This window comes from Polypterus senegalus, chromosome 12, assembly GCF_016835505.1.
Source record: "Polypterus senegalus isolate Bchr_013 chromosome 12, ASM1683550v1, whole genome shotgun sequence".
NCBI classification, from domain to species: domain Eukaryota; kingdom Metazoa; phylum Chordata; class Cladistia; order Polypteriformes; family Polypteridae; genus Polypterus; species Polypterus senegalus.
This window is the reverse complement of record NC_053165.1, coordinates 142,259,757-142,272,402: the sequence shown is the minus strand read 5'-3', so window position 1 is coordinate 142,272,402 and position 12,646 is coordinate 142,259,757. Positions and strand designations below refer to the sequence as shown.

Sequence of the window (12,646 nt, the reverse complement as noted above, 5' to 3'; positions counted from 1 at the left end):
GACACATATGCTATTATGCTGTTTATAGACTTCAGTTCAACATTCAACACCATCATTCCTCAGAAGCTCATAGGGAGGTTTAGTCTGCTAGGCTACAACACTTGCCTATGAAACTGGATCGTGGTCTTTCTGAGCAAGAGAGATCTCAGGCTGTCCACATCAGAAATACCATTTCCAGCACCATCACGCTGAGCATTGGCACCCCCAGGGCTGTGTACCAAGCCCACTTCTGTTTCTGACCTATGACTGCATGGCTCTGTACAGCTCTAACACCTTAAGTTTGCCAATGACAGAATGGTGGTAGGTCTCATTAGCAATGAGGATAAGTCAGCTTACAAAATGGAACTATAACAACTGGCAGACTTGGGCAAGTGCAACAATCTGTCCCTTAATAATGACAAAACTAAAGAGATGATTATTGACAGAAAGGCCAGTGCTATCCACACCTCACTGTACATCCACCTCCATAGCCAGAAAAGTGCAGCAGCATCTCTACTTCCTTAAATGGCTAAGGAAGGCAAGCCTACCTCCTTCCATACTACAGTTGTATCATAATCTGGTATGGGAACTGCATTGCCATTGATCACAAGGTCCTAAACACGGATAGTACACAAAGCAGAAAAGATCACTAGGACCTCTCTACCCTCCATTAAAGACATTTTTATTAAGCATCCCATTAGAAAAAGCCTACAGCATTTTGAAGGATTGTCCCACTGCCATCTGGCAGAAGCTACTGTAGCATCCAAACCAGTTCTGTCAGGTCCGGCAACAGCTTCTACCCCTTGGCTATCCAGACTGTGAACTCTGTACTTCCCCGCTCCCCTCAGATCTACTCCTAGTAGTCTATTTATATTCAGTGCATCTGTTACTACTGTTGACTTTACTACTAGCTGCATATAGTACAGTCCTCTACTTAACTTACACTTGTCCTGCATCCATGTATGCGTTACACCATGGTCCTGTGGAACGTTATTCTGTGCCACTGTATGCTGGACAAATAGAATTTAATTTGATATGATTTTTGAATATTACTTATGGATGGTAAGACAATAAAGTCACTTGAAATGAATTGACTTGACTTGAAGTCTTGCCTTTGTCTGAGCCATTCAATCAAGTTGATCTTTAGCTCAAGGCTATTTTTTGGTTGTGTTAGATAGATAGATAGATAGATAGATAGATAGATAGATAGATAGATAGATAGATAGATAGATAGATAGATAGATAGATAGATAGATAGATGGGAGCTGCTTGAAAGGCTGCCACTCACGGCGGCACCTAACTACCTAATGTGTTCTACTTAGACATGACCTTTGTTGATACTGATAAGTTACATCACCCAGGGATGAATCGCCCCATAGCATGAGCTGACATTTCATCATGCAAATGAGCAACTTAAGAAACAGCGCCAGGGGTGCCTATAAAAACAGCAAGCCTGCTCTATTGCATACAGAATTCCATCTATTGTGGCAATGTTGAACAGTCCTTTTAAAGATAGTGAGCTACTTATAAGCACCCTATAAAGAGCAAAGGATCCATTGAGGCATTGGCACTATATTGGTGTCAAAAGATGGTTAAAAAAAAGACTTGCTGTCCGATATTAGATAGATAGATACTTTATTAATCCCAAGGGGAAATTCACATAATCCAGCAGCAGCATACTGATACAAAAAACAATATTAAATTAAAGAGTAATAAAAAAACAGACAATAACTTTGTATAATGTTAACGTTTACCCCCCGGGTGGAACTGAAGAGTCGCATAGTGTGGGGGAGGAACGATCTCCTCAGTCTGTCACTGAAGCTGCTCCTCTGCCTGGAGATGATCCTGTTCAGTGGATGCAGTGGATTCTCCATGATTGACAGGAGTCTGCTCAGCACACGTCGCTCTGCTACAGATGTTAAACTGTCCAGCTCTGTGCCTACAATAGAGCCTACCTTCCTCACAAGTTTGTCCAGGTGTGAGGCATCTCTCTTCTTTATGCTGCCTCCCCAGCACACCACCGTGTAGAAGAGGGAGCTCGCCACAACCGTCTGATAGAACATCTGCAGCATCTTATTACAGATGTTGAAGGACGCCAGCCTTCTAAGGAAGTATAGTCGGCTCTGTCCTTTCTTACACAGAGCATCAGTTTGGGCAGTCCAGTCCAATTTGTCATCCAGCTGCACTCCCAGGTATTTATAGGTCTGTACCCTCTGCACACAGTCTCCTCTGATGATCACAGGGTTCAGGAGGGGTCTGGGCCTCCTAAAATCCACCACCAATTCATTGGTCTTGCTGGCGTTCAGTTGAAGGTGGTCTGAGTCGAACCATTTAACAAAAGCCTCGATTAGCTTCCTATACTCCTCCTCCTGCCTACTCCTGATACAGCCCACAATAGCAGTGTCGTCAGCGAACTTTTGCATGTGGCAGGACTAAGTGCTAAGTGCTGTGAGGATGGCTATGGACCAACTTGGTGCTTCTGAGGAGTTGCAGGAGAGCTTCAAGGTTGAGATCCAATATCAGATACTCCATTTGCAATGCCAGTACAGGGGGGTACATAGCCACTACCACTTTTCCATCTGTTAAGGTCTATTGGCCTGGCAGCGAGGACACGAAAAAGTGTGTCAGATCAACTTGCTACTGACCCCATGTCAGTGGTAAAACTGCACAGGCAAAGGACAAGCAGATTGCAGAGGCATTACAGAGCAGTAATAGATGGGTAATCTCAAAGGTTACATCCAGAATTGGAGCGGTGTTTCCAGTGTCAGTTCAAAGAAGTCAAACAGCAAGAGACAACTACATCTGCAGCTCCACACAAGGAGTTTCACCTGCTAAATTGTAATTAACACATCACTGCACTAAAGTGTGGCGTTTAACACCTCATCTGCACTACATGACAGCACAGCATTCAAACTTGATGCTGCCCCATCAGACAACACAGTATCCAACATCCCTGGTGCGCCACTTGACAGAGAGCTGATGGGGTTTTGTCACCAGACATAACCACAGTAGAAACAAAGACCACCCGGCTATTTCTAAGAGTTTGCAATGCTTCAAGAGGTTGAAAGTGGTCTCCGGTAACAGGGACTTCGAACAGAGGACTATGTAACAGTAGTGACAAGGTACTTAATTCTGGAATGAGTCATCCATAACACGAGCTGGCATTCCATCAAGCAAATCAGTAGCATCAGAACCAGCAGCAGGGAGACCTATTAAAATAGTATGCCTGTAATGTCGCAAACATAATTCCATCTAGTGCAACAAAGACAAGTAGTCCTTCTATGGATAGCGAGCCACCTAAAAGAGCCATATGAAGACCAATACATACACAATACATTTTTGAGTTAAGATAGAAATATTTTGTCTTAATGTCTCCAAACTATAAGACATTAGGCTTGCAACCCTCTGTACCCTTCACTTCCAGCACTGTGTCAATAGTAGCTTCAAGAAGTTAGTTACAATGAGTCTTTTAACCATTTGTGTCAACTACGTTTTCTTAACACCTCGGTTGTATCATGAACTCATTCATTCTTTTCCCTAATTTGCATTGTACTGTTTTCAGTTGCTGAACCAACTGACCCATGCATGATAAAATACAAGTACATTCAGATACGTCTGAGTCAGAGAAATTCTCCATCTTCGTGTTAAGTTACTTTTACGACAGAGAAGAGCACAACGTTAGAATTAATGGTGAGTTTTTATCTTCGGTCTCTGTCACCGCCCATCCGTCCATCTCTGCATTCAAAATACGAAAGTCAATTCACTCAGGCTTTTTTGACACTCTAAACGTTTACAACCACAATCCCCATAATACACCGCAACACGTACAGCGGCGAGTCACTGTTTGTAAAACTACATCGCCCACAATACCATGCGGATAGTATACGACCAGTCATGCGGCGGGAAGTAAGTGCTCATTTGCATCCGCTCGCGCCTAGGTAAAAAGTTTACATATAACAATGCACGGAGGACTCGGGGGTGACGGGTGTCCGCCGCAGAAAACAACAGTGACACCTGCCCGGTCATTTGACGGTGTCGACAGCGAGAGCCCCAAAGAGCAGGCACCGAAGCTCTGCGGTTTTCTTAATAAGCTGGCCGGGAAGGGGCCGCTGCGGGGCTTCAAGACGCGCTGGTTCGTTTACGACCCCCGAAAGTGCTATCTCTACTATTTCAAGACTCCCCAAGATGCGCTGCCCCTGGGTCACATTGAAATCGCCGATGCTTACTTTAATTATGAAGTGGAAGCTGATGAGGGTCAGTTTGAGATTCACACTGCAGGCAAGGACTTCGTGCTGAAGGTAAGTGAATAGAGGCAGCGGAAAGCAGATGTTACGGACGAAAAAGCTTAGGGCAGGGAATTTCAAGTAGCACCTCTACCTCTAGTAGAACTGTCAAGTTCAGTTTAATGCGTAGCTGCGCACGCTGATCTGATCTGTGGATCAACCAACATTAATGCATTCAGTGCAAGGGCGGCTGGTTATAACGACTTGCACAGCGAGTGATCCGTTTGAAGTTGTTTTCTGCACCAAGTACTGATCTTTTAATAGTCGGTGTCTTTGTCAAACTAATGACTCTGCCACCGCCTCATCTGATTTAAGATTTGTGACTCATAGTTAACTAATTTTCCTTAGAGAATAACTAAATCAACAATTATTGTCTACTCATACACAGTTACGCAGGTTCGTAAAAGATCAGTAGATTAATATTCACATTTATAAACATTTTTTAAAATGTAGATTATTTGTGTGTGAACAAGAGCGTTTTTTATTATTACAGACAGCAGAAATTATTATTTGCATTGTCCATAAAATAATATTCACAGTTGTTTTCTAATGTATGGTATGTATCTGTGTGTTCACCATGTGATGGACTGGTTCACTGTCCATCTCTGTCCCTGTGACCTTGCAGGATAAAATGGGTTTGGAAGATGGATGGATGGATGGGATTATTACATCACACAACATAAATTATCCACTGCTATTGAGATTCTGGTGGCAGGTTACAGGAGTTGAATGTTTACACAAGTGCACCTTTAACTAGAGTTCACACATAGAAAGCAACATTCAAATCTTTGTTATCTTGAGAATCTTAGTTTCTGTGACAAATCAGTTTGCCACATTTCTAAGCCATTTTTTGTCACCAAGGCAAATAAACAATGTTTCTCTTTTTCATCAGCATGACAAGGCACATATGAATATGACTGTGCTTGTTTGAGGAGAAAAGTGTACTATACCTGCATAATCTGCAATGTCTTGTTTACATATTGTATTGTTAACAGAGTACAGAGTTAACTTAATACTTCAAACTGCAACAGACAGTACATTTAGACACAAGTGTTTTCGATTCAGAATGAACAAAAAAAAATTATATTGTCAGTATGGGCATATATAACTTGACTTGCTTTTACATTGGCCAATGATATGCAATGAATCACATTAATAACAGAATATGACTTTGTGGACCTTTGTATTACAGCCATTGGATCATGTTCAAGGACAGCCTATAATGTGGTAAAAAGCAGTTTAACCTATTGAACAAACAGCATTTTATATTTTTCTCAGAGGTATTTTTTAAAAATGTGAAAGTAATTGGGAAGTTATGAAGTTTTGGAATGGGTTTGATACCCTTTGAGGAAATATGATACAGATGTTCTTTCCTAAACCATTTTTTCTCTGACAAAATGCTTCCTACTATTTGTTGACTAAAATCAGGCGTTAACAGTGGTCTGTAATGAACTTTTGAAATTTGGACATCATGGCTTCTTACTTTTTTCTTTTCGTGTCTCACTTCCTCTCTTTCTGCTACCCTCTGTGTCAGACCCATATTCGTCTCTCCATCACAGACATTGTCTAGTTACTTTTAGTTTTGTAGCATACTGTCCAAAGTGTTGTAAAAAAATAAGAAAGTATACATCATCTTGTAATTAGGTTACATTACATTTTTAAATCCTTGCTATTTATTTCAAAATAAAGAAAACATTTTAATTAAAAAAACATGAATTTGTGGATGAAGAATTACAGCTCTGCATGTCATATGGGCTACATGGATTAACTGATGTTTACCAGCTAATATCACTGTCTTAAAAATGGCACCTGCTTTTGTGTTCTGAATGACATAATTTTAGGTTAAGCCATCATGAAAGTTTCCATACTTGTTTTAGCTTGTTCTACGCCCTTATAAAATCAATATGTTAAATTTAACAAAAGTTACCAAAAGACTGTGATGAGGATGTGCTTTATCTTATTGTTTATCTGTACTACTAAAAGGCAAAGCCCTCACTGACTGACTGACTCACTCACTCACTCATCACTAATTCTCCAACTTCCTGTGTAGGTAGAAGGCTGACCTCATCTTCATTAAATTTGGTAGGTGGCTTCCCTGCGCTAACCGAAACCAATGTACCTACTTATTTCGGTGCTATGACGCCACTGTCAGCCGCCATATTGAACTTTCCAATGTCACTAATTCTCCAACTTCCCGTGTAGGTAGAAGGCTGAAATTTGGCAGGCTCATTCCTTACAGCTTACTTACAAACGTTAAGCAGGTTTCATTTTGAAATTTTACGTGTAACGGTCATAACAGTCGACAACGTCCGCCATGTTGAACTTTCTTATTTATGGCCCCATCTTCACGAAATTTGATAGGTGGCTTCCCTGCGCTAACCAAAACCAATGTACCTACTTATTTCAGTGGTATGATGCCACTGTCGGCCGCCATATTGAAGTTTCCAATGTCACTAATTCTCCAACTTCCCGTGTAGGTAGAAGGCTGAAATTTGGCAGGCTCATTCCTTACAGCTTACTTACAAACGTTAAGCAGGTTTCATTTCGAAATTCTACGCGTAACGGTCATAACAGTCGACAACGTCCACAATGTTGAACTTTCTTATTTATGGCCCCATCTTCACGAAATTTGGTAGGCAGCGCTAACCGAAACCAATGTACGTACTTATTTTGGCGGTATGATGCCACTGTCGGCCGCCATATTGAACTTTTCAACGGTCTTTGTTACTTATGGGCTCATCTTCAAGAAATTTGGTACGCGGGTTCCCAATGCTAACTGAATCCTACTTACGTACATATATACGTCCATAGCCTGCAGCTCGGTCACCGCGTGAGGCGGCGTTGGGTCCCCATCCCAACGCCTCCCACGTTGTTGGCTGCCTGCCTATATAAGGCTGTCTGTCTCTCCAGTCTCTACATTCCCTTCCTTGCTTCGCCACGGGATTCATGTCTCCCTGCTGATAACTACAGCCTTTTTATTTAATCCACGCCTTCTCCGCTGTTTTATAGTTCATTTATTACGATTATAGTTATTGTGTAGGTATTTTAGACTTACTTTACATTGTTCAGGTACCCATTTCCTTTATCATTCCAACCGCATCCCCCATTAACATGTCTATCGAGGTGATTACCATCGATCAAAGAACTGTCACTTACCGAGTGGTTTCCATGCCCGGAGATGGCACCTACCTTTCCCATTCTCTTTGTTACGTATTGCACGGCCATATCAGGCTCACTCTTGATATCCGGAGGAACGTTGAGTCTTATGTATTGAATGACTGGGACAGGTTCAAGGTGTGGACTGATGACGGTACAGGAGATGATTATATTACATAGGAGCACTATAAGAGTGAAATGCTTAAGCCCTTCACCTATTGTTCTGCATGTGAGTTGATGGCTGCTGCTGAATTGTTTGGTTGTCGCTTTCAAGTGTACCGAAATGGCCAAATATTTTACACCTTTCGACAACCGCCAATGCCTCTTAAACATCTTAGATTCACAGGTGACGATTTCAGTAGTGGACACTTTCATGTTTATGAATGTTTAAGCTCTCAAAAGCTGGATGTGAAGTTATTGATGAAACCGGTTGTATACTTACAACGCTTGTCAGATGCCGAATGTCTCTTCAACAGAAGTCCTACAAATACTGTCGTAATTGAAACAAACCATGAAACTCAAACCGATTATGACAGCAGCAATCCAAGCTGTGAGATTTGAGACAAGATTACTTTTTACATGGCCAACTGTACGTTGCATGCTCAAAAGTAAGCTCTGCGCACAGCTTGGTCATATTACAACCGGAGGGCCGAACTCACAATGTGGTATACAAAGAGATCCTTAACAAATAATTATTGGTATATTTTCCCTCAGTTTAAAAAGGTTTAATTTTCTTCATAATAAAAATTTTAAGGCAGTACTTAGCCGTTGCGAAGCGCGGGTATTTTGCTAGTTATTTTAATATTCAACATATCAAAACACAAATAAGGCTATGGAGATCATCCATTTCAACAAATGAGGATTTTTCTGACTGTGATCTTTGACACACACTGAAGAAGTTCTCAGCAGGTGTGATTACATGGAAAATATAGCTTTACTCTCTGGATTTAAGCGAAGAACATCTTTCTTCAGTGTAGAATTTTATATACCTTGGGTTTTTGTTTACAAGGGAGAATAGAAGTGAGAAGAGATTGACTGAAGGATTTGAGCAACAAGAGAAGAACAAGGTTGCCGATCTCACTACCCATAATTTGAGGTGAACTGTAACAGTTTTGGAGGACCATACAGAAGAGTTCTTGCAGGTCCATTTGAATTAGTTCAGATATTTAGTGAGAGTGCTTCTTTCTTCAGTAAGTCTGTCAGACCTTTGAAGAAAACAATTGGAGAACTAGTTGTATTCTCATTTCTTGACTGAGAGTTACTGCATTCTTGATAAGTACAATGTCACATCCATTTAAGAATGAGAGTGGCTGTTTCCTGTGACACTTGGTGCTTTTTAAGTTACACTTTATTCTGTCTGTGTGCCAGCAAGAGATTATAGTCTACTGCCTTGTTTTCAATTTTTGATTGCTTGTTCATGAAAAAAAAAGATGGCTCATTAGTCAAGATGCAGGCAGACTTCTCTAAACTTCATGTTTAGGTTATTAGTGTTGGTCATTGACTAAATTGTCATCAGTGTATGCATGCTGCTGGAAGTGTATATATTATTTTCCTGAGTGCTGTGAATTCTGACACCTGAGCTGCTTTAACATCAGGAATTACTGTCATCCACGCGAGACCTCCAGGCTTAATGCTATCGATTGTTCCAGACTGTCGATATTCATCCTTCAGAGTCTTTAATTTTAAAACTAAAGCAAGCAAGTGAGATTCTGAGATTGGAAAGGTAGATTCCACTATATTCATTTTGTAAACAATTATTTTATTTTCTTCTTGCAGTCATACCATTCATTTTAATTAAGTTTTGTTTATTCTTGTATAGCACTCTTCACTGAGCATTTATGTGGATTTACAAGGACACAACACTATCAGCAAAGTACATAACTATGTAACACTTACATATGTAAGCACACACATCTGTTTTAAAAGCAATAATAACATAAAGAAAGTGGCACAGTATTGCAGTGTGTTACACTGCTGCCTTAAGGAGACAGCATCCTTGTTTTGAATGTTGCTGTGTGGATTTTTGTATGGTCAGTCTGTCTGTCCAAGTTTTTCTCTGGGCGCTCTGGTTGTTGCCCTATGTCACTATAGATGTCCTAGTAAGTTTAATTGGCAACTTTAAATTGGTTCCTTCATTCTTGCACCCAATTCTTCCTAAATAGGTTTTGGACTCTTGCAACCTTGAATTGGATTAAGGGCATTTAAGAATACTAGCCAACCCGCGGTGTACCATACACCGCATAATCAGGCCGGTTTTTTAATGATTTTTAAGCACAGGGAGAAAATTAACATTTGAAAAATCGGTAATGTAATAAATCAGCAAGAAAAGCAACATTGTAACAATGCACGGAACGAACCAACACACAATCGTCCGTGAGTGAAAACTGGCGGACCGCCATCGCTCATGTGCCCACCACCAACTCGTTACTTGAGTCGTTGTCGTCTTTGCACAGTCCAGATTCACCTGTGACTCACGTAGACTTTCCGTGTTCCTCCAGGAGCATCTAAGAAGACGCATGTTTTTCGCGGATGCGAATTGCTGTATGTAGCGTGTAAAACAGTTTGCTATGGTGCACGCGGTCGTGCGCCGTAACCGAAAACTCGTTTTTTAAAGACTGCTTACTTCATTGTATTTTAACCTCAGTTGTAAAGGATTGTTTTAAGGATCCCATGGGATTCCCCTTCGCAAACCGTTTTACACGCTGCATATGGCGATTCACCTCCGGTGTGGCTCCTTTCTGTGTGCGTCATAGCTGTCTTACTTGTCGACGGCTTAGTGAATCCTCGACACTTCCGGGCATGTTGTACCATGTTAGCCATTATGAATGTAGAGAAAAGTCAAGCAAAATGACACCTTTTATTGGCTAACTAAAAAGATTATAATATGCAAGCTTTCGAGGCAACTCAACCCCTTCTTCAGGCAATCATCTTGCCTGAAGAAGGGGCTGAGTTGCCTCGAAAGCTTGCATATTGTAATCTTTTTAGTTAGCCAAAAAAAGGTGTCATTTTGCTTGACTTTTCTCTACATTCATAATGGCTAACACGGTACAACACGCCCAGAACTATAGAGACTTATAAAAATTGTCAAACACTTAATAAAAGTAAACTTTAAAGAAGATCTTTCTTGAGGAAGATTTGTACATTATGTGACGCTGGGTAAAGTAGGTAAAGTAACAATGTTCCAGGATAAGTGGACTCTTTGGAGTAAGTTAAGTCAGATTTTAGCTCACTTAGGCCTACTTCCTTTTTACCTTGGCATTGGTCTGTTGCAAATGGTGCATGATGGATTCCATGACTGTTTAGTTCTGTGCATTTCACTGTTGGTGCAAAAGTTTCAGGGCTTCTCTGACTTCTTGTTTCATTTTTAGCAGTAGAAGTGAGATAGAAAATGTAGTGGCATCAAGTGCTTACAGCAGCATATCAAGAGAAAAATGAATGGGAAAGTATTGGGGACAGCTGGTAATATTTATTAAAGATAAATAGCAGACATTTTTGCTTTACAAACAGCTTGAATTTCTTCTGACCTGTCTCTGTTTGTCTAATAAAAGGTTGAGCTAATCTAGATCAGAACTACCAGCGTTCATAAAAATACTTATGCCCAAGCTTCACTTAATCTAATTCTCTGTAACCAGCATTGTTATGGCAATAAAATAAAGTAGTAAACAAAGCTTTACATATTAGACTTATTTAGGCCTTTAATCCTAAACTTAACTGGAGGAGAATATGATGGTTTATAAAGAGGACTTAGTATCATAGTAGTTTCTTGCTTATTCTATTAATACCTGCCTGCTATAGAATAAGCGGTCTGGGGAAGTGCTGTAATGTGATGGGATACTTGGAATGAACTTAATTTGAAAAGAAGAGTGCATGACAGCCAGATATGCAATAGAATTTATATGGCTGGTAGTGTTAACAGCTGCAGTTAAATTATACAATATAATGATTATATCATCGCTTTTACTAAATGTACTTAACTTGGGTAAACAGTATTTCTGTGAGTAATGCTGAAGCTACACTGAAACATATTAAATATTTTGTACTCTTTTAGGTAAGATTGAATTGTGAGTTTACTTATTTTCCAGGACATTAGAAAGGAATGGCATGCTGGAGCTGCACAGTTATTATAAGCTTTCTATGTTTATAGGGTCATTATTGTTACATGTGCAAAGTACAGTGAAATTCCTATTAGCATATGCTTATCAAAATGCAACATGTCACCACTATCAGGCCATAACTGCCTCACCTGAAATGTTAAATATTTGGTGATAAAATTATTCCTGTTCACTTTTGTTAGCTTGACATATGCTCTCAGTACTAATCTAAATGCAGCAAGAAAATATTTTAAAAGATTTTGCATTGTAGGAAACTCAGAGTTACAAAATTACTTGCACTTCTACTAATGAAGATTCTTCTTGTTCTTAGAATTTTAAATGTAACTTTCACAGAAAGATTAATCACAAAATGAAGAAGGATGAAGTACATAAAACTATTTTTCCTTCAAAACATCCATGTTGGTTTAATGCACAATCTTGTGATTTCCCTGCATAAGCTAATCTTTACACTTACAGACTGTTTAAACGCATCTACCCCTGCATCGTCGGTAGCTATAAATCTAAAATTGTACGTGCTTCCTGAGAGGAGGCTGCTGACCATACATTGTAAACTGAGACCACGGTACATTACTAAGGCTTCTTTATTCATCTAACTCATTTCTAGATGGTGTCATCACTTCACAATCATCATTTAATTTTGGTTCGTATAGCTACTTTTACAACTTTTGCAACAATGCAGTATTTTGGTGACTAATTTGCTGTTAAAATAATATAAAAAATACTCATTTTGGGAGAAATTTACGCATGTTTTTTTCAGTTATTCTTTGAGCTTGGAATAGTATTTACAGTATGGTCAGATTTAGACATCTTTTTCTTTTTTTAATGATTTCAGTACTTATTATTTAATACATCTATAATTTGGTTGTTCTCTACAACAAATTAGTCAAATGTGTAGGTAACATTGTTAAACATGGTGCATTCTTTTAAACTGTCTTCTTTTGTTTTGAGATCAGCTACTGTTTGTCTCTGAATATGTGTCATACATCAGCTGATTTGTTTCATATCAAGAATAACGTTTGACTTCCTCAGAATATGAATGAATTCCAATGTGTTGACATATCTAAACATGACAAATTTCTTTTTTTTTATCTGTGCTGTTCCTGATAGGAACAGAAG

General features: G+C 39.6%; 1 protein-coding gene across 4 annotated transcripts in view; it reads left to right on the top strand.

Moving 5' to 3' along the window:
* The first annotated feature begins 3,870 nt into the window (after positions 1-3,870).
* tbc1d2b (TBC1 domain family, member 2B) overlaps positions 3,871-12,646 on the top strand; it is a 55,314-nt gene continuing 46,538 nt past the window's right edge. For 2 of the 4 annotated variants that reach the window (XM_039773646.1, XM_039773647.1), the window contains exon 1: positions 4,189-4,277. Coding sequence is in view for 1 of the 4 variants with exons in the window: in XM_039773645.1 (XP_039629579.1) it covers positions 3,939-4,277 (339 nt within the window). In the remaining 3 variants the exon portion in view is untranslated. Of the gene's footprint in view, positions 4,278-12,646 lie in introns of all 4 variants that reach the window. The other 2 variants (XM_039773645.1, XM_039773648.1) reach the window with 2 other exon arrangements.